Raw genomic sequence first — 23,568 nt, 5'->3', positions numbered from 1 at the left:
AAAAAGAAAGCTAATGCAGACAACACACTTAAAGGATTGATAAGCTGCTATATATTAAAGCAGAGTTACAGTCAGTCTTTTCCTAAAAAACACCCCCGTGATAGTTGCAGCTTATCCAATTCATTCTGGCATATGTTGTAAATGTAGTATTTTTTGTTATATAGTTATACAATTTACTCACTGTAACCTCTGTAACAAGCAAGCTTCTTTCAGGAATCGGTGCTGCTGGCTACCCAGCATGCACTGCCTGATCTCGCATATGCGCAGTGCACACATTGTATTGCAGGCTGCCATAACAATGGGTTGGCATTGCGTCATTTCCATAACGAGGTACAGCGGAAGTGGAGCTGTTTGACCCTAAAAGGTAATATGCTTCGCAAAAAACTTCCAAACATTAATGGCACTGTGTTCAGAAACGACAGGGGCTGAACTTCAAAAATAGGGTGGAACTTTAACGTTTTGTTTTATTGTTTAATACCGCTTTAAGTGGGGGGAGGGGCGTGACCGGATGCGATCAGGGCAAGATGTGTCTTCTCAGAGCTTCAGCTTTCCTCCTGAATATTTCACAGATCTAAGCCTGTCTAACCAACTTCCATCCGGATCTATACCTTTGCCGTGCTAGGGGAGACCTCAGTGAACAAGAGGATGCCATCCTCAGCATCCAAAAAAGATAAAAGAGCCACTCACACGTTGGTTTAGAGGCAGCTCTGCTCTCAACGCAGCATGGCTGCTAGCTCTGCCCACGCCATCTTGGTTCCTGTGTCCATCCCATACAGCGCTCCAGGCTGCAGAACATGAGGATGGAGCAGGTAGCGAGCAGCGTGTCCCAGAAATTGGGGATCTCCCGGACACTATCACTGGAGATTGAGGTAGACACTGGAGCCATTACCGGACAGATCCTGGAAGCCATTGTGGCATCAAAATCTGAGCTCATGGGACGCATTGATTATCTGGCCTGCGAGTGCAACCTCATTAGACACAATTTGGATAAGATCAAAGGCAGAGTTAACCACGGTGGAGGATCGCATCTGAGATGGAAGAGGTCTACCATATCCAATGCTCACAGCTGGCAGAGCTCATAGATATGGTAAGATCGCTCCAACACAGAGAGGATGACTTTGAAGAAAGACAGAGAAGGAACAATGTGAGGGTGGTGGGGTAGCCGGAGGGGGCCGAGGGAGCTGCCACAACCACATTTGCTGAAAAGTTCTTTAAAATCTCTGCTTTATTTGGGACATCTCCCACAGACACATGCTGAATTCAATACCCAATTTTGATTTCTCTTCCTAATGAGGACCCCCGGACTGGGGCACTTCACATGTGCCTTTTGCCCGGGAAGTTCACAGAGTGCAAATAATTTCAGAACTGTAAGTATCTTGTTGTATTTTGTGCTTGAAATGCCTCTAAACTCAGCTTCTGAGTTCCAAAACAAGCCTCTAAACTCAACTGCCTAGAAAGAACTGTAAACAACCCTGTGTACATGTACTGATAAGATAACAGAGGAGAGTTTAAGAGCAGTAGTAAAAAATGGCCAACTGCTCCTAAATGTCCATTTAGAAGCAGGAGTATACATGAGGCCTTAAGTTTGGATCCTTCCAGGTTTTTTAGTTTCTGGGATCAAGCTGCATACTGGACAATTTTTGGTTGTTTTTTTAGTTTACTAGTTTCTGGTATAACAGCGGGGGCAATAAAGGCAGTCAGGAAAGAACATAATCAAGAGAGTGAGCTTCTCCTGGCCAAAGAAAGGGAGAGAGTGAGGGTGCACACAGACTCCCCATCAGAGGCCAATTATGTCTCCCAGCTGGAGATGCGGCATTCTGTGTCACTGCATTTTACGAATTTTGCACATACTGAGTCTAGGCGGAGGGCGGAGTCTATCTTTGCTGAAGGAGATAAGAATGGAAAACTATTGGCCAACTTGGTGGCTGATCAAAAACCTCCGGTTAGCATACCTGTCATAAAAAAAACATTGGGGACACTGGTTACAGATCCGGCTAGTATCTTGAGGGAATTTTTGCACTATTACTCCTCCTTATATTCTCCTATTCCCCTCACAAATTAGATAAGTACCACAGGGGCTCTCCCTTCCCAGACTGTCAAATTCTGATATTGCTCTCCTAGATGATAGAATTTTCAGTATTGGAAATCAAAGAATCATACTTGCTTTTCTACCCCAGAAGGCTCCGGATGGATTCCCGGCAGACTTCTACAAAATTATACATGACACAGTTAGCACCTAAACCGAACATGCTTTTCGCTCATTGCTTGGATCAAGGGGCCCTACAGGCTTCGATGATGGAGGCCTAAATGGTACCGTGCAAAGACCCACAGGAGTGTTCTTCCTATTGTCCTATAGCACTACTCAATATGTATCTAAAGATCCTCACTAAAGTTTTGGCATCCCATCTGGCCTAGGTCATCTCGACTTTGGTGGACATTGACCAAACAAGTTTCATGCCTGGGCTGTCAACAGACACGAATTTGAGAAGGTTGTTCACGCATCTGCAACTAGATACCCCGGACTCCCCAGCCAAAGTCACTGTCTCTATAGACATCGAAAAAGCTTTTGATTCTGTGGATTGGCAATATATGCATAAAGTGTTGAAAAATATGGGCTTCGGCCGTTGGATCATTTTGCTGTATAGTGACCCGCGGACGGCAATTCGGCTGGGGTTCTCTGTCTCAGGAAGGGGCACTAGGCAAGGTTGCCCTCTCTCATTTCTTTTTGCTCTAATGATGGAGCCCATAGCAAGGGCACTTAGACAGTCCACAGAGGTAGGAGCAATTTGGGTGGGGAATATTCGGGAATGTCTTGCACTGTACGCTGATGACTTGCTCCTGTTCCCCAGGGACCCGGGGCCATCTCTCCAAGCAACCCTATTAATACTTAACACATTTGCCTCCTTTTCGGGCCTGCAGTGGGTCCTGAAGCAAAGAATCTAATGGATGGCAGCCTTCCTCTGTGGTGGGTTTCCTCTCTCACTTATTTGGGTGTTAAAATAACTGCTAACATTCAAGATTACATGCCACTAAACCTTCTCCTGCTGGTAACTCAAGAACCCAGGTATGGAAATGGTTGCCCTTAATTTTAAGGAGGCTGATACGCCCCAGTAAAGGTAAGATTTTGACAGTAATTTTATACTTCTTATGGCATTCTCCACTGTAGATTCCCAGAGCTTACTTTCAAAAACTGAACAGTATCATTGGGTCATTTCTGTGGTCCCCCCAGTAACCTCGTATAAGCATCAATGTACTTCAGGAACCCTGGGGACAGGGGGATTGGCACTCCCAGATTGGCAGAAATACTATCTGGTTGGCCAGCTGGCTTTTGCTAGGCATCGGCTGTTGGCGGATGACGGGGACTCTGCCATAGTCGGGGTTATACGAGAGTTTACGACTGGCCTTGTATAGAAGCCCAAAATCCAGCCTACCGCTGACTCAATGAAAGCGACTATTAGGGCATGGGAAGCTGCCACAGCCCTGGTGTCTCCCAGCTATGTGGGAGTTACATCCTCGGCCCCCCTGTGAATGAATCCATATCTCCTTAATTTTTGCTCCCTACTGGGTACCATGATTTGGGACAGTGAAGGTGTTGGGAGACATCACCAGGGAGGGTGACCTCATAACTTTTGACCAATTGAAGGCAAGACACAACTTGCCCAACTCTTTTGCTATCTGCAACTGCGCCACGCATTTCAGGCACAGTTCTGTAGCCGAAGAGTCGAGTGTCTCCCTTCGGCTCTCAAAGATCTCTTGTCCAAAGAGGATTTGGTTAAACCATTATCAGTAACATACAAATCTCCATTCAAAAAAAACACCTCCAGGGTATCCAGATGTCGGGAAAGGTGGGAGAGGGAAATCACAAATATCCAGGGGGGGAAATTGGAATGATATGAGGGATCACCCTTTCAAACACTTGGTGTCTGCAATGGATCTTCTGATCCAGTTTAAATTCCTACATCGAATTTATTATACACCAGCCAGGTTGTCACGCATTTATCCATCCTCTAGTGGTGAATGTTGGAGATGTGCATTCTCCCCAGCCAATGCGGGACATGTCTTTTGGAGCCGTTCGCAGATCCAGAGTTTCAGGTGTGGGATCACCTCCTGCATCTCTGAGATCCTCAGTGTTCCAATCCCTATGACGCCATGGGTTTGCTTTCTTGGTTTGGTAGAGGAAGCAGGTCCCTCTGGCTTGTTAAATATAGGGTTGTTTTACGGTAGGAAAGCTATCCTACTATACTGGAAAAAGCCAGATGCTGTCATATTGGAAGGCACTGATAAACTCTGTGATCCATCTTTATAGAGCAACATATAGGTCAAGGGTTTGTAGGGAAAAAAAAAATCCATAAAGTATGGCAGGCATGGCTTGACTCTTTCTGCACTGTGGGTTAAATAAATATGTAGGGTTAGGTAAATTGGTCCCAATCTGGATGACAGAGTGGCTAATCCTGGGATCCCATGATGATTGCCTGAATAGGTACTTACCTATCTTTCCCCTCAGCTAGTGTTGAACATCCTGCCTGATGAATGATATGGTAACACTATTGAATTAATGGGTGCCATTACTTTGGATTTCCTGGACTTGGCTGTTGGTCGGAGTTTAGGGGGGAGGGGGGGTGGGGGAAATGTTAACCTTGGGTAGTTGAACTATGTTAGTTCAGTTACTGGCCCTGCATGGCCACTGGACGGAATGGGTATGTTGCCTGCTCCGTTCTTTGGGTTCTCTGTTCTGTATAAAAATGTAATAAAAAGAATAAAAAATAAATAAAAAACACGCTTTAAGTTAACCACTTGCCTACTGTGCACTTAAACACCCCTCCTGCTTTTCAGCTTTTTGGTGCTCTCACACTTTGAATGACAATTACTCAGTCATGCAACATTGTACCCAATTTTTTTGTCCTTTTTCCCCACAAATAGAGCTTTCCTTTGGTGGTATTTGGCTCCTCTGGGTTTTTTATTTTTTGCGCTATAAATGAAAAAAGACCGTAAATTTAGGGAAAAAAAACACATTTTCTTTGTTTCTGTGATAAAATTATGTAAATTATTAATTTTTCTTCATAAATTTTGGCCACAATTTATACTGCTACATATCTTTGGTAAAAATAACCCAAATTAGTGGATATTATTTGGTCTTTGTGAAAGTTAGAGAGTCTACAAGCTGTGGTGCAAATCATAAAAAAAATGTATCACATTTGATGTACTGGTGGCCTATCTCATTTCTTGCGACCTGAACAAGCCAGGAAAGTACAAATACCACCCAAATGACCCCTTTTTGGAAATTAGACATTCCAAGGTATTTAGTAAGAGGCATAGTGAGGTTTTTGGTGTTGTCATTTTTTCCCACAATTCTTTGCAAAATTAAGATTTTTTTAGTTTTTAATTTTTTTCCCACAAAATTGTCAGTGTAATAGGTAATTTCTCTTACATGGCACCTGTATACCACAAATAATTCCCCAAAATACATTCTTCTATTCCTTCTAAGTATTACGATACCACATGTATGGGACTTTTTCACAGCCTAGACACTTAGAGAGACCCAACATGCAGGGAGCACCGTAACGTGTTCTAGGAGCATAAATTACACATCTAACTTGTTGACTACCTATTACACTTTTGAAGGCCCAGGAGCAGCAGGACAATGACACGTGACACTGATGGCAGATGGCACTGATGACACTTGACACCGATGACAGATGGAACTAATATGTGGCACTGAGGACACGTGGCACTGATAGGTGGCACTGAGGACAGGTAGCATTCATAGGTGGCACTGGGGACAGATGGCACTGACAGGTGGCATTGGGGACAGATGACACTGGGGACCGGTGGGCATGTGTGTGTGTTCTCACTGACGCTGCAGCTGCAGCATGGAAGCTCTCCCTCACTCGCTGTCTCTGTGTGAGGAGGGAAGCCGGCTGTTTACATATGAGATCACCTCTCATTGGACAGGCCCATCAAGTGCTAAATGGCCACTGTGATTGGCCATTTAGCACGATCTGTGATTTACTGTGTCCGAGGGACATGGCCAACACAGAACTTCCCCGATGCGCGCCCACGGCATCACACAGAGGGGAAGTAAATAGGAGGACGTCCAGGGATGGCCTCCCGGCAGTTAGCGTCCGCTCTGTAGCCGTCTTTTGGCTATAGAGCGGGTGCGAAGTGGTTAACCATGCTATTTATTTTATTCTCTAGCTATGTTGGGAACTCAGTGTACTCTCCTTCAATGGTCAGACTTGTCCTTATCCCCTCCCCCCCAATGCACAGCCATCCACTGCTGCTTCTCCACCCCCAGATGGAATGTGATCACATTATATATATATATATATATATAAATATATATATAAAAGGGGGGGGGGGTATTTTTTTTTATGACTTTACAAAAATGTTTTGCCTTTCATTTCTATTTTAAACTGAAGGAGTTGTTTTACCAGGTAATCGTTTGCAATCACTTTAAATCAGATATAGCCACCATTTGGTGATACGGGAAGCTGCAGGAGCAGTCAGAATACAACAGCCAGCAGGAAAGTTTTGTTCATCTCCACGGGTTAGTGTGAATGTTGGAATCTATTAATTTCTCTTGTGTAAACAAAGTGTTACACTATACAAACAAAAAAATACAAAAACAAACAAAACAAGGAATCACAAAGAAATATCCTCTTGTGAGAGTCCATCTGAAAAAAAAAAAAAACCTTCAAGTGAAGATATCAAAAACACTCCTTCAAATCATTAAGTGATAGGGCTAAGCTTTCTTTGGCTTTTTCACCTGGTGATCTGGCCAGGAACACACTTGTATTAGTGAGACAACTAGGGCTGCAACTAACGATTATTTTCATAATTGATTAAATCGGTCGATTATTTTTTCGATTAATCGGATCAAATCATATTACAAAAAAAAAAAAAAAAAAAACGTAATATGCCATTTTTCCATTTATTTAAAAGTAATAATGAAAAAACTGAGTGTAAGGGTCCTTTCACACGAGGCGGATCAGTGCTGATCCGCCCCATGGATATCTGCTTGCTCAGCGAGGATCGCCGGAGTAACACTATACCCCCCCCAATAAAATGCAGCTTATTACAAGCATAAAAACATAGTCAGCATATCACTGATGATTTGCACCAAGCTCACCACCGATCAAAGTTCCTCCAAACAGAGTGCCGTGAGGAGTCCCGGGATGACGCCTATTGGTGCAAATCATCAGTGATATGCTTGTAATAAGCTGCATTTTATTGGGGGGAGATAGTGTTATACCTTTTATTTAAATAAACAATGTGGCTGTGCCGAGCAAGTGGAAAGGCATAGATAGGATTAAATAATAACTAACTACTATCTATTAGATAGTAGTTAGTTATTAGGTTAGATTTGTTGTAAATTTTTCTGCGACCCATGAAAAAAAAACGTACCCCGTCACTTCCGGTGCGGCTCCGTCACTAAAACAGCTGACGGCGGCCCTTTACCACGCATGCGCCACTTCAATGCTATTAACAGCGCATGCGCAGGATATTTCTTTAGCAGTGGAGAAAAATTATGGATTCAAGCGGGCGGAGACTTGCGGGTGGGCGGAGCTGGACAGATGGTTAGAACATCAGCAGCAGCCCCGCCTACCCCACTAACATGCCCCTGATTTGCGCATGTGCGGGATATTTGTTTACTGGTCGAGAAAAATTATGGACGCAAGCTGCTATTAACAGTGCATACGCGGGATATTTGTTTAGCGGTCAAGAAAAATGATGTACTCAAGTGGGCATAGACTTGCTGGGAGGGAGAGATAGAGCGGAGCTTGGAGAGGGGGGCGGGGCCCCGTGCATAGCACTGACTACATGTACAGTACTTTCTGGGCACAGTGAGGCGTATTTATTGTCAGAACAATGTGCTGTACATGTAGTCAGTGCTATGCACGGGGCTGCTGATGTTCTAACCATCTGTCCAGCCCGAAAGTCTCCGCCCACTTGAGTCCATAATTTTTCTCTGCCACTAAAGAAATATCATGCGCATGCGCCGTTAATAGCATTGAGGTGGCGCATGCGCGGTAAAGGATCGCCGTCAACTGTTTCAGTGACGGAGCCGCACCGAGAGTGATGGGGTTACAATTTACAACACCGCTGCCGGGTGTGCCAAGATGGCCGCCAGCTCTGGAGCTAGGCCGAAGTCGCGGCCTTTCCTAAGGCCGCAGACCAACTAATCGATAATGAAAATCATTGACAATGATTTTCATTATCGATTAATCGTTTCAGCCGTAGAGACAACTCTGGAGGAATCAGAACAGGAGGCACAGCAGACAGCAGCATTGGTAGTCTGGGGAGAGGGTGATCTCCCGGGTTTTCCATGATTTTAGCTGATCCAAACAAACAATTTCCTTCACCAAGTGCTACACTGGCTCTAAGCACTGTATGTACTGCAGGTAGTTTCAGCTACTTACAGTACACAGTGATGGCTTCTAGCTGAGACAGAGACTTCCCATCTCACACCCAAAACAATACAGAGTTGGTCTGAGTGGCGCTCAGCCATTCATAGGAAGCTTTGTATTCTGTGAATGAATACAAAGCTTCCTCTGAATGGCCGAGTCAGAAAGCATGATGTCATTAGCCTGCCTCAGCCAAAGGAAAGCTTTGTATTCATTTACAGAATACAAAGTTGAGTATGAACTAAATTTAAAAAGTGTAACTCGGAGGGGAAAAAAAATAAAAAATAAAAACCCATGCAAAAAGTGCACATTTTCCCATTAAAACACTGCACATACTTGCTACTTTACACAGGGCCTTTGCTGCATGAAATCAAAAGGAGTGTTGTCAACCCTGATCAGTTCTCTTCCATTGGACAACAGAACATTCCCTATCTTCACTGACAGTTTATTTGTAATTGGACATACTTACAGTAATATGGTGATCTTTAAAAGGCAGCCTACAGATCACCACACAATATTTAAAGTTCTCTTTGCCTCCAACACATTCACAGCCGGAAGTCCATTGACTCCAAAAGGGAAGCACAACAGGCTACATCAGAGCTGCACGATTCTGGCCAAAATGAGAATCACAATTTTTTTTGCTTAGAATAAAAAGACCACGATTCTGTCACGATTCTCCCGACGTAAAATCTTTCGCATTATACAAAAAAAAAAATGTTACTAGTTCGTTTTTTGTTTTTTTAATTCATTAAAGTAAATTGCATTTGAAAGACCGCTGTGCAAATACAGTGTGTCATAAAATATTACAACAACTATCATTTTATTCTCTAGGGTGTCTACTAAAAAAAAAATGTTTGGGGGTTCCAAGTAATTTTCAAGCAAACAAAAAATGATTTCAACTGGAAACCAACAAATGTCATAAAAAGGTTTAGTGATTAAGTGGTTAAACTTTTTTCACTTACACGCAAAGGGGGTTATTTACAAAAGGCAAATCCACTTTGCACTGCAAGTGCACTTGGAAGTGCAGTCGCTCTAAATCTAAGGAGTACATCTGAAATGAGTGGAAGCTCTGGTTTTTTCATCCAATCATGTGCAAGCTAAAATGCTGTTTTTTATTTTCCTTGCATGTCCACCTCGGATCTACAGTGTCTGCACTTCCAAGTGCGCTTGCAGTGCAAAGTGGATTTTCCTTTAGTAAATAACCCCCAAAGTCTATTCCATTGACCAATTGTTACAATGTTTATACTGAAGTTCAACTGATAAAAAATGTTTTGATTCTTGGCAGACTGCCCAGTTTTTCTCCCCCTTTCTTTTTAAGGCTGTGGCTTCAAAAGAGCAGAGAGAATTCTTTGCATAGAAATAATTGTGAAACACTTTAGTCAAGATCACGATAATGATTCTTTATGATTAATTGTGCAGCTCTAGGCTACATACAGGTTTTCTACTGAAGTTCAAGTAGAACTATAAACTTTTTTTTTCTCATTTGGATATAGTAAGGAAGGTTATAACCCCTGTCAGTTTTTACCTTCAATTCCTGTCCCATAGACAAAATAGGAAGTGAGGGGGAAACCCTGCAAAGAGAATCCATTGGGTCCCTTTAGGTCATCACAATTTACACTCTTTCCAAAACGTAAAAAAAAATGTTTTCCCTTTACTTATACTTTAATGGAGTTCAGGCTGCTTGTGAGATGGGGACAAGGTGCAAAACGGAGATGATTGTTTGTTGTGCTGCACTGAATGGGTAGTAAACTACTTGAGACTGCTGGGGCTGCTGACATCACATCCAGGGTTGCCAACCACCCATAAATTTATGGACAGTTTGTAAAAATTGGTCGATTTACAAACTGTCCATAATCTCCATTAGAGGGCAGTGGCTGCACATAAAAAAATATGGCTGTGTGCCGGCTTTGGGCAGGGTTTGACCTGCGGGCAGCTGAACACTCAACACAGGGGTCACTGGAGCACAATACACCCAACAAAATGAATGGAGGTCAGTAACAGCTCCAGGCTCCATCCAGGCCACAGAAAGCTTGGGGGGGCACTAATGTAAGGCGGGCCCGATATAAATGTTCCCCCCTTATATCGATAACCCCCCCCCCCACACACACACACACACACACACACCCCCCTTAAATCCGTGTCCTCAGAGTCCCCTTTATATCAGAGTCTGCAGGATTCCCCATAACAGTATGAGGGGAAACTCTGTGGACCCTGATGCAACTCAGAACTCTGATGTAAAGGGAAACACTGCAGACACCAATGCGCTCTGGTAACCAGAGATCCCCTTATATCAGAGTTCCCCTTTACACCAGAGTCTGCAGCATTCCCCCTTACATAAGAGTCCACAGAGTTCTCCTTTACGTCACACTTCACGGTGTTCCCTTTCACTGTAAAAGGAAACTGCAGATTCTGTTAAAGGGGGGGGGGACTCTGTATTGGGTTATATTAACCTGACCTTCATGTAAAAGGAGAAGTGTTTTTAGCCTTTTGTTATACCTTAAGCACTTTGCTAATCGCATTCGCTAGCTTAAATATTAATATTTGCACTGAAAACAGTCATTTTGGCTAACTATTTGAACTGTCAGTAAAAATTTGGCTCTGTCAGTAAATCTGTATCATGTAAATAAATTTGACACAACGCCACTGTTTGCAGTTTAAACAATCACTGAGGGAGGTTAGCCTGGGAAAGTGCTTCCTTCTGCCTGAAACGGACTGAGGACTTTAAAGCAGAATTGGCAATCATTTGACTAGAGCTCATTGATTATTAGGTATAAAGTTTTTGAAATATCATCCTTTTGCTATATCTTGGGAAACATCAGGAATTCACTCAGACTTGCAAAGGAAGAGCTCGTTAACACCAAAGCGATAACACCCGCATTACCACACTACTTATAACGTGTTGGTGAGTTGAGTTGCAATGCCATTCACTCTGAATAACACCCCCCATGCATCTCTGCCCTTCCACAACATAACACATCATAAGCCAATATGAATAGCCTGGGTTCATACTGATGTGGTGAACCGCATGCGATTCGGACAGGAACCGCACCACATTCCTGTTCAAATCACATGTTATTCTTTCAGTGCAATTAGAACCCATTCCTTTTGTGTGGCGTAAATCACACCACACCTGCACGAAAAAGGTGTATGCACTTTTCTTGCTGCACTGAAATCGTATCGCATGGGTGTTCACATCCATACGATCTGATTCAGCCAAGCGCACTGCGTTTTGCAAACTGTTTTTGGGGCGTCATTAACTTAACACTGGCACCCTCACTCGCATAAATTGGAGTGGGGCTGTGATGCGGTGGGGGAAATGAACAGAACGTGCTGCAAATCCCCCACCAGATCAGTGTGAACTGGGACTCCCCGTAAAGCCCACAATGACAAAAATAAAAATCCTTCCACATAAACTGCAAAGATTTTAATAAATCTCTTTACAGATATGCTTGCCTTGTCCTTGCTCAAACCAATTTCTAAATGGAAGGTCAGCTGTCATCTCCAGCTGAGCAGTTTCAGTACCCTTATAAGAAGCGGCAGTGCCTGCATCCTTAAATGTGGACTCAACTTGTCTCACCACTACTGTAAGAGATACCTGAAATATAAAAAGGTGACACTTCTAGGAGAATAGACATACGGCTTACATAATGCCCTTAGGGTGACATGTTTTAAGAAACAACATTAACATTTTTTGACAGTTACAGAAAGAAACATTCCCAACAGTTACAAACTGAAATGAAAAGGTGACTCTTTAATAAAAATTGAAATATAAAAAAAAAAAAAACGGCTTACACAGCAATTATATACAACTTTTCATAACAGTGGATTTTCCTATTGGGATCTTCAAAAATATCCTGAAAGTTAGAAGAGTAGAGTGTTTCTCTAGGATTTTGATGAAACCATCACTGGCATCATTAGCTCTAGTGTGATTCTGCTTACAAGGGAAAGCTAATCCGGGGCCACCAAAATGCAAGATATTAAAAATACTACTGAATAAAAAGAGTCATCAAAAAAAAAAAATGTGCAATTAAATTGAGAACTGTCCTCTATAGATCTGAACCCCTGTGTGGTTTACCCAACTGTTGCATCCCTATTATTAGGATCAACGTATGGCAGACTGTTTGGGTACTACAGTATTTTACTTTGTTTGATTTTATTCCACAACAAAAGGCTCTCCTCGGAACGTGGGGTTTTGTTTTTCTTTTGATCAGCATTCTTCTCTTGCAAAACTGCTAAAGAATAAAAATAAATAAATTAAAAAAAAGACGACCTTTCAGTGTAAAACACCTAGCTCACTCCAGGATCAGCAAGCTACAGGCAACGCACTTCGTTGCGTCGCATCATTAGGGGACCTATACGCACACCTATTTAGTCTGTTATTCACCAAATGTTTCACGTACAAAGTCATTCATTTGTTGCATTAGAGTGGTGCGTTCCCTGTCTAAATGCACCCACCTCTCCTTTCTCTTCTGTAGTGCTGCTCCTCACTATCTGCCTCCTCACCCCTGCAGTATTTAAGCCACTGTACTTATGGTGTAAATGTTTTAACAGTTTTTAACTTGACACTGACAAAAGTGCTTAGAAATAATAACAGAAATTGTCGAATATCACTTTTAAAGGGATTTGGTGTGGCTTGGACTAAATAGAACTTGTGCAATAGTGTTGATTTCACACAAAGAAAAAAAAAGTGTTGATACTTACACACACATTTACAAAAAAAAAAAAACACACACACACGCACACACACACACACACACACGTATTTCCCTTTGTTAAACCATCCCATTGTGCTTCTAAAGTGTAAGTGTGCTAAACTACTAATGGCTGGCCTCTTCGTACTAAACCCAGAGCTGGAATTCATTGTCCTGCGGACACAATCTTTCACGTATGACTGAACCTTATAGAAGGTAGCACTGGACAGTGTAAACTGATAACTGAAACGGTTTCCTGTGTGAGACACTCCCTGAGGGAATGCCAGACACAGATGGAGGACATTAACATTTCTCAGTGGTACAGTGTTTCCTTTTATGTTTGTCTCAAGTGAGCCTTCCAGAAGACTCATTCATGTTTTGAGATACTATGATAATAGCCCCTGTCATGTGTTTGTGATCTCCTCACTTGTCTACAGATAATGACACAGGATGATCACTAGTAATGGGACATTAGTCTTCCACAGTCTGACTCAGTGAGGAATGCCACTTTTTGGAAGGCAGATTTATCTTTATGATAATCTGAGATTTTCTATCACCTGCCACTCTTACCTTCAGGCAACACAAAACAGCTCTGACCTCACCTAACCTACAACAAAAATCCACCTTAGTAACAGGGGCATTACCAGAACTATATATGGGTTTTACTCAGTTCTGCATTACATTGTCCTGCCTTTACATGTAAAGTAGAGGAGGAACATCATTCTACACAGCCTAAGGCACTAAAATGAAGAAAATGTTGGAAGGACATTTTTCTCACATGACACATCCGAATCGGACAGATGTCTAGGTGTTTTAACTCGTTTTCATTGACCTTTAGTTTGTCTGGACCAAGCTATTCCAATTAAAAAAATTTCCTTCACTAACACATGCGGTGGCTATCAGCACTGCATAAACTGTAAGTAGCCTTGGCTTCATACAGTATATAGCGCTATGTTTCAGCAGCAATACAGGGACATCCTGCCCCACTCCTGGAACAAAACTGAGTCGGGTTGAGCAATGTTCGGCCTTTCACAGGAGGATTTGTATTTCCTGAATGAATATAAGGCTTCTTCTGACTGGCTGAGGCGGACATGTGGGTGGATGATGTCACAATCTCCACGTGTGCTAGAGGAATTAATGGGAAGGCTGACCGCAGGCCATTCTTTTAGGATAGGTGCAGCTTCTGCTGCTTCTCACCAAGGGGTTCCTGTTAAGACGTTAGGTATGTGGAATTCAGCATGCTTCTCCAGTTATATCCTAGATCCACATTGAGAAGTCAGGGGCATTCATGCATTTGGCTGATTCATGTTACATATGGTTAGTTTCGATAAATCTTTTTGCTAGTTCATCCTACCGTATTTATTTTTGCCCCCTTTAGGCATACTGACCACATGACTATGGCACACCCCAGGTCACTTTTCCCCTCAGACCTTTCTTAATACATTCTACTAGCGACTCTGAGTACAGATGGGAAGACTGACCACAGGTCAGCCTGTATTTTTAGGAAGAGTCAGGTTGTATTTAAACCTGCCATTAATCCTCCCTTGCCTGTCGACGGTTCTCTCGTGTTGCATCATTTCCGATGCGACCGTCAACGTAATTTTCAGGTTTCTTTACAGCAATATGGACGTGCGGCTGCAGCTAGGGTCGATTCTCCCTGCTTCACGTGCAGGCATTGGTCGGGGGGGGGTCAACCAGTGCACGCTTCCTTCACAGCACAGGGGTATTTTGGCTCGCAAGGCTGAAAGTGGTTGTAAAGCCTTACAACACACTTTGACCTACAGGTAAGCCTAGATTAAGGCTTACCTGTAGGTCCAAGAAATATCTCCTAAACCTACACGGTTTAGGAGATATTTGCCGAAAGATAGGCACCGCTGTCTACGGCGCATGCGCCGTAGACAGCGGCGCGCAGGCGCACTGAGCTCGCCGCGGTCAACGGCGATATGCCGCGAGTGGCAGCTCCCGTGCGCATGCGCGGGAGTGACGTCATCGCGGCTTCGCCGAATGACAGCGGCGGAGCAGCAAGACCCTCAGAGAAGATGGATGTGCCGGACTACAGGGGACAGCGGTGACTTCGCTGGCTCCTGTGTCAGGTAAGTGATACATAATGGACTACTATGCGATGCATAGTAGTCCATTATGTTTTACCTTTGCAGGGAATGAACTTCTCAGGTTGTTGTTTTCCTGTGCTTCAGGCCCCAATGCGGAGTAGGTTACCCTACAGACTGTCCCCTTATTCCCTCCACGTGAACTCTGGCGACCTCCTGTAAGGAGTTTCGGGCCAATGGATCCTGCCATTCCAGGGACATCAGCAGGTTCAAGCACCCCCTTGGTACCAAGCCCTGTGCCTTTAGCCGTAGGTAAGTGTCAGTTTTTTACAATCATCATCGTTCTTATCCTGCCAAAGCCGCTGCTTTTTGTGCAAACGCCAGGTAGAAACAGTCTGGGGCAATATAGACAGCTGTTTTGCCGACATTTTGCTGGGCCGAGGTTGCCAGTTTGTGCGACATGTCAGTCACCCCCTCATACCATGCACTGGTGCCCCAATACAGAACTTCTTGTTCTACCGGGTTCATCCAGGGCTTTCCCTAGTTTTCTCCTGGCTCCAGCTCATTCTGCTTCTTTAGAGAAGGCTCATGACCTGGCCTGGAATGCCTTCCAGGCTTTCCAGTCTCGGTATCCTAGGTTTGATTATCTACTTGCGTTCGCTGCCTTCTGACACTCACAGCTCAAGCTATCCTACAGCACTATCGAGACTCATCTAGCAGGAATTCAACACTTTTGTCATTGTGGGACCCCAATAGACAGTCTAATTTTGGCAGCACATCCCATCAAGGCCATTCTTAAGCAGATTCAGATGAGTAGCCCTCCTACCACAGTTAGACTTCCCATCACAGGGCATATATTCCCAGAGCATGTCAGATACTCTACAGGTCTGCTTTCGGGGTGGCTACCCAGTTTGGTCCTCTAGGCAGCCATGCATCTAGCTTTTCACGATTTCCTCAGGCCAGGTGAGTTCACTCGTACTGGGATGAGATCCGTATACTCTTGATCAGCCAGCTAGTTGGGTACCCTGATCATTTCCAGTTGAATCTGGATGCTGGCAAGACGCAGCAGACATGAGCCGGTACTAACATTATATTTTTTGAGACCAGCAATGCCTTGTGCCCAGTCACGCTCTTGAAACAACTCATGGTGGCAACAGCAGACAAACCCAGGTATAGGCCACTTTTGCCTTTCCCTAGTGCTCCCCTCTCCACAGCACAGTTCATGAAATATTGCCGCACCCTGCTGTCAAACCTAGGTTCGGACTCCAAGGTTTATTCTGGCCATTCTTTTAGGATAGGTGCGGCTTCTGCTGCGCTTCTCACCAAGCACCTGATCGGGAGGAATTCAGTTAGCCACTGATAACTGTGCCAGGAGCATGCAGGGCTATATTGCACACAAATATGCAGCCACCTAGCGACAAGGCCCACCTGCCATGAGGCCACATATTCACTTGCAGTCGGAGCCAAGAGGTTAAAATAGATTCCCTAATAGCTGCAAACAATATGAACCAATTTTGTGTGCACCAAATTCCTTTGCAAACTCAAATATTACCTTGTAAAAGTAGCAATGGCATCATCACTGTGCTGTACATAGCCTGTGCAGAGAGCAGAGTTGTGGGAGGAACCCAGCAGCTGCTCCATTTACAGGCTGTCTGCAGAAAACTACAGGAGGGGCAGAGACCAGACCAGTTATCCTGCACAAGGAGAGGGAGCAGCAGTGACCAGTCTTTATTAGACCCTTTCACTCTGGAGGCATTTTTTCAGGCGCTTTTGGTGCTAAAAATAGCACCTGAAAAATGCCTCATCTGCAGTCCCAGTGTGAAAGCCTAAGTGCTTTCACACTGGGACGCTGCACTGACAGAATGTCCAAAAAAGTCCTGCAAGCAGCATCTTTGGAGCGCTTTAGAGCAGTGTATAAACCAATCCTAAAGTGTCCCTACCCATTGAAATAAAAGTGCCTCAGCAGCATCGCTTTTTTTTTTACCCTTTTTTCGGCCGCTAGCAGGGGTTAAAAGCTCACGCTAACAGCCAAAAAGCTCCTCTAAAACATCAGTAAAGCGCCGCAAAAACTAGTGTCGGCTTAGCGCTGTCATGGCACACTGCCAGTATGAGAAGGCTCTTAAGGCTCGTACACACGACCGGACTTTTCAACATCAAAGGTCCGACGGAACGATTCCGGCGGACCATTCGATCGTGTGTGGGCTGCAGCGGACTTTTGATTTGCAAAAATCCGACAGACTTTAGAAATGGAACATGTTTCAAATTTTTCCGCCGGACCCAGTTCCTACCGAGAAATCCGCTCGTGTGTATGCTAATCCGACGGACAAAAACCGACACGAGGGCAGCTATTGGCTACTGGCTATGAACTTCCTTATTCTAGTCCGGTCGTACGTCATCACGTTCGAATCTGTCGGACTTTGGTGTGATTGTGTGTGGCCAAGTCCGTTCATTCGGAAAGTCCGTCAGAACTCTGTCAGAACTCCGCCGAAAGTCTGTCGGACCTAGTCCCTTGAAAAGTCCGGTTGTGTGTACGCGGCATTACAGTAAGCTGCTGCGCTGGGGCACTGAATGAAGCCTTACAGAACCTCTGATCTCAACAAAATAAAACCACAGATATGGGCTGTGTCAAGTGTACTACAAGAACAATGGACTACATCCACAGAACAGTAAATGAAGCCCTTTCCTACCAATGTTTCATTACCTTATAAGCAGAGAGCAGAGGATACTATTGAGTATGAAATGAAATATTTCCAAAATCAGCAAAACATCTGCTGACTCAAGCAGCTAAATACCCACAATGCTCAGAGGAAACTTTTAGTAAAAAAGGATGTAAAGTGAGGTCAGCAAAGAACAGCTTTGGAAAATAAACACTGATCAGGCTTTGTTTATATATTAACAGCAATATTCACATGCAAATATCCAGAAAATAATACAAAACATGTTGGATACTATATACAGAAAAACACTCCCCAGCAGTGCACTACTACATTATTGATCTGCATTAAAATGGAAGGGTGTTCTCTGAAACATAAATCAAATCATTAGGGTTGGGTACAGAGGCAGCAGACTAATGCACTGAGCACATCAATAAATGACATTTCAGTGACTGGCCATCTACAAGAAGCAGCACTGTCATGCTTGCCCTGTCAGTAGGTGACACTCCTTTATCTTACAGCTAAGCAGTGCACATCCACATACATCAGCTCAGCTCTGCTGGGAAAACGGTTTGCCAAGTCACAATCGGTTCTAGGCTGCAATTAAGAAGATGAGATTTTGTACATTGGCAAGAACAGGCAGTCCTACTTCTGTATCTCCACTCCAGTGCCTGGAAGGAAACAACTCCATCTATACAAAGCAATGCAAGCAAACAATTCATGTTCTTCTTTCTGCACTTCGGCCCAACGATGGTTTGCCATACACGACACCACTGGGAAGCAACTGCTACCACCAATAGTTGGGATTGTTTTGGTAAGTGGTAGGTTGCCTTAAATAAGACACCCCGTGGCAGCCAAACTTCACAAAACATGCAAATTATCCAACAAAGTGTATCTAAACCTAAGAGCACAAAAACATAATTAAAGTGGAATTTCAGGATATTACTAATTAAGCTTAACCACTTAAGCCCCGGACCATTTTGCTGGCCAAAGACGAGCACTTTTTGTGATTCAGCACTGCGTTGCTTTAACTGACAATTGCGCGGTCGTGCGACGTGTCTCCCAAACAAAATTGACGTCCTTTTTTTCCCCACAAATAGAGCTTTCTTTTAGTGGTATTTGATCACTGCTGCGTTGTTTACACACACAGTTCTGGTTTCTCGGTCTCTCAGCAGCGATCCCGGGAGCCTGGCGGTGGTCAAGATCGCCAGGCACTCGCATCGGCTCAGGGGGCGTGTGCGCCCCCTAGCGGCCACAGGGTGAAGCGACGTTACACAATGTTGTTTTGCCCAGCCATGCCATTCTACTGCAGTACAACTGTGGCGGCTGGTCAGCATGTAGTTATACATCTTTTCATTAAATATAGGATGAAAAACTACTCAAATGTGTGGGATAAAGTTTGCAGTACAAATGATCTCCAGATGACAGCAGTTAGTTGACTAACAAACAGTCTCCAAATGGTAATAAAAGTTTATCAAGGGCCACACCTGCTGACGCGTTTCGAAGGGATACCATCTCCCTCAGAGCCTAGCAGTGTTGACATACAGTATATATATATATATATATATATATATAAATATAACTGGTGGGCGTTACCCTTTTGTCATGAGTCACCCATTAATGTAGGTGGCGCCTCGAGACCCCTCTGGGAGGGGCCTCTCCAAACGCTCATGGTTGTGTATATATGAAGCTGAAGGTGACAACAGTGCTAGGCTCTGAGGAAGGCGCTAGCATCAGCCGGCAGTGGCCCTTGATATCTCCTTTATTACCAGCTGGAGTCTGTTTGACAGTCAACTAACTGCTGTCATCAGGAGATCATTTGTACTGCGAACTTTATCCCACGTTTGAGTAGTTTATCTAATTTTGAATCCTCTACATCCCTATACAGCATTCTGAGCGCAACGCTCTCCTGATCCCATGCATTCTGAGCGCAGCCCACTCATGATCCCCTGCATTCTGAGCGCAGCCCACTCATGATCCCCTGCATTCTGAGCGCAGCCCACTCATGATCCCCTGCATTCTGAGCGCAGCCCACTCATGATCCCCTGCATTCTGAGCACAGCCTACTCCTGATCCCTGCATTCTGAGCGTAATGCATTGTGAACCCTGCATTCCCTGCATACTGCACTCCTAAACCCTGCACTCTTGTAAAACTTATTTTTGTTCTGCATAAAAATATTTTATCTAAAAAAAAAAAAAAAATGTGGGGGGGGGGGGGGGGTGGGGGCTTGCACTGTGCCCGGTGATCTTTGACTTCCTTAGTGTTGTTCAAGTAGATCTCCATCAATCTAAGGTTGCCTACCCCTGATATAGGTGTTAGAAGGGGAGTGGGAGCAGTGTTAGACCCCTTTCACACTGGGGTGCTTTGCAGGCGCTACAGCGCTAAAAATAGCGCCTGCAAAGCACCCTGAAGGAGCCACTGATGTGTCTCCAATGTGAAAGCCCCGAGGGCTTTCACACTGGAGCGGTACACAGGCAGCATGGTAAAAAAGGTCCTGCTAACAGCATCTTTGGAGCGGTGTGTATACACCGCTCCTGCCCATTGAAATCAATGGGGCAGCGTGGCTATACCGCCAGCAAAGTGCTGCTGCAGCAGCGCTTTGTGGTGGTTTCAACCCTTTTGCGGCTGCTAGCAGGGGAGTAAAACCACCACTCTAGTGGCCCAATACCGCTGCAAAAACGACGGTAAAGCTAAGAATAGCGCCGCTTTACCGCCGACGCCACTCCCGCCCCAGTGGAAAAGGGGCCTTAAAGTTTTGTTCATTCTAGCCTGAAATTCCACTTAAATATATGGCAGCTGACCAGTCCTGTGATATGGTGGCTGCATTAGAATTCTTATTAACCACTTCAGTACCAGGCACTTTCATCCCATTCCTGACCAGGTCCATTTTCAGCTTTCAGCGCTGTGGAAACTTGAATGACAATTGCGCAGTCATGCAATGCTGTACCCACATAACATTTCTATAATTTTTTTGAAACTGATAGAGATTTCTTGTGGTGGTACTTAATCACTGCTGTTTTTTTTTGTTTGTTTTTTGCTAAACAAAAAAAAAACCTCAAACTTAAAAAATAATAATAATAATAATAAAAAAATAATCATTTGTTTCTGTTATAAGATTTTGCAAATAGGTAATTTTTCTTCTTCATTGATGGACACTGATGGGGCTGCACCCGATAGGCACTAGTGGGGCTGCACCCGATGGGCACTAGTGGGGCTGCACTGATGATCAGAGCCCTAATGATCAGTGTAAGTGTGCTCTGTCACTGGATTACCAGTTATGGGCTTTCCTTAACCGCACACTGGTCATCCCAGTGAATGGCTGTGCAGGGGGAGGTGTGTCAGCACAAGTCTGATCATTGGAGAACAGGAGTTCTCAGTACAGCTAGAAATCTGACCACACTGTGCTCTCATGCCTAGGTTGGTCAGTTTTTAGTTAGGAACACAGAGGGATGGGCCAGAACACCAGGGATTTCACACAAAGGAAGCAATACAAAGAGAACATGATACTTTTCCATACAAGTACATGGTAAAGCAAGCACATATCAGGAATATCAAAGGTTGGGTTTATATATTCTTTAGGTAATTTTTTTCTACTTGCTGATCCTGCCCACAGCACATTGTATCTACGGACAGCGTTGTCACCCTAGGACAGGATTACAGAACACCTCCCCCTCTCCTGATCTCTATAACACAACCAGGAAGATATTCTGTAGTTTACAGAGGTAACCTGGCCACTGTGCTGTGATACTCAGGGTTTTTTTTTTTTTTAAGTAAGCGGTGCAATGTGGTATTATACTGCAGCACCCTGCATGGCACCCTATACTATGCAGAAATGAATGAAGTGTCACTTTGTAGCGCTGAAATAAAGTTTATTAAAAAAAAAGTAAACGGTGCGATGTGCTAAAACATGCATGTCTGCAGACAGCTGCACTGTGCAAATGAAGCACCCAGCATGCAGGCAGTGTGGATGAGCACAAAGAGCGTGTGATATGAGGAGTGGGATGCTGTCCATAGTAAGCACCCAGTACTGACCACTTACAGCAGCCTTCATATGTGTGCCTGGCTGAGCTCTCCCCATTGATTGATGGTTCTCCCCAGGAAATGTCTGTGGTCTAGGCTGGAGCATGCTTCCCAAACCCCCACAGCCTGTCCTGATTGGCAGAGCCCACATTCCAGCACTGTCTGGGGTGCAGGGTGAGGCCAGTCCCCCCTCCTCTCCTAGGAGCATCCTATATACAGACAACACTCACATAGTGCTTGTTGGGGCTGCGCCTCTTCTGAACGTCCTGCACATTCACTTGGACGATGCTTTTCCTAGACATGGCTCGGCCGGGCTCCTTCTACACACAGTCAGGAGATAGGTGTGTGTGGTCCAGAACCTTCCACCCTCCAGTCCGCCCGGCGCTGCTCCCGACAATGAGTGGCTTGTGGAGCGGCACAGGAGCCAGGATCACAGCTCCAGCTGCTCTCCTGATGTGCCTTTCTTTCCTCCCACCTCATCCCGCCCTCTCCTCTATAGGACCGCCCACAGCAGGACGCGGCCCTCCGGAGCTGGGCTACATTTACCACAATACGGAGCCGTCTGTGAGTCAGCGGGTGTCATGTGCTCTTCTGTGGATGGCAGGCTTCCTCATTTCCACAGGACACTGGAGAAGCAAGCCTTTGCCTCCCTACTATACTATGTGCCCCCTCACTTCTCCATTCAGGGTACTATACGCCCCTCATGTCTCCATTCAGGGTACTATACTATGTGCCCCTTTACTTCCCCCTGGAGGGTACTATTCTATGGGTCCCTTCACTTCTCCCTGCAGGGTACTATTCTATGGGTCCCTTCACTTCTCCCTGCAGGGTACTATACAATGGGCCCCTTTACATCTCCCTGCGGGGTACTATACTATACTATGGGCCCCTTCACTTCTCCCTGCAGGGTACTATACTATACTATGGGCCCCGTCACTTCTCCCTGCAGAGTACTATACTATGGGCCCCTTCACTTCTCCCTGCAGGATATTATAGGCCCCTTCACTTCCCCCTGCAGGGTACTATGCTATGGGCCCCCTTCACTTCTCCCTGCAGGGTACTATACTATGGGCCCCTTCACTTCTCCCTGCAAGGTACTATACTATACTATGGGCCCCTTCACTTCTCCCTGCAGGGTACTATACTATGGGCCCCTTCACTTCTCCCTGCATGGGTACTATACTATGGGCCCCCTCACTTCTCCCTTCGGGGTACTATACTATGGGCCCCTTCACTTCTCCCTGCGGGGTACTATACTATACTATGGGCCCCTTCACTTCTCCCTGCAGGGTACTATACTATACTATTGGCTACCTTTACATCTCCCTGCAGGACTTTGCTATACTATGGGCCCCCTTCACACAGGGGCGTTGCTAGGTCTACAAAAGATCTGGGGCTAGAGCCCATATATATTATATTATCATTACATCAGAGTCCCCAGAGAGCCTCCCCCTTACATCAGGGTCCCCAGAGAGCCTCCCCCTTACATCAGGGTCCCCAGAGAGCCTCCCCCTTACATCAAGATCCCCAGAGAGCCCCTCCTTACATCAAGATCCCCAGAGAGCCCCTCCTTACATCAGGGTTTCCAGAGAGCCTCCCCCTTACATCAAGGTCCCCAGAGAGCCCTCCCCCTTACATTGGGGTTCCCAGAGAGCCTCCCCCTTACATCAGGGTCCCCAGAGAGCCCCTCCTTACATCAGGGTTAATAGAGAGCCTCCCCCTTACATCAAGGTCCCCAGAGAGCCCTCC

The 23,568-nt window shown here is 44.9% G+C and overlaps 1 protein-coding gene across 3 annotated transcripts in view; it reads right to left on the bottom strand.

Moving 5' to 3' along the window:
- The window catches only part of SH3PXD2B (SH3 and PX domains 2B), a 298,381-nt gene extending 276,086 nt beyond the window's left edge, over positions 1-22,295 (bottom strand). For all 3 annotated transcript variants that reach the window (XM_077472772.1, XM_077472773.1, XM_077472774.1), the window contains exon 1: positions 22,050-22,295. In XM_077472772.1, the coding sequence (XP_077328898.1) occupies positions 22,050-22,121 (72 nt within the window). In that variant the 5' untranslated portion in view covers positions 22,122-22,295. The remainder of the gene's footprint in view (positions 1-22,049) is intronic.
- Between the last annotated feature and the right edge of the window lie 1,273 nt (positions 22,296-23,568).

Source organism: Lithobates pipiens, unplaced genomic scaffold (genome assembly GCF_037356315.1).
Source record: "Lithobates pipiens isolate NorthernLeopardFrog02 unplaced genomic scaffold, aLitPip1_a1.2 Scaffold_8, whole genome shotgun sequence".
Lineage (NCBI taxonomy): Eukaryota > Metazoa > Chordata > Amphibia > Anura > Ranidae > Lithobates > Lithobates pipiens.
This window is presented reverse-complemented; position numbering and strand designations above follow the sequence as displayed.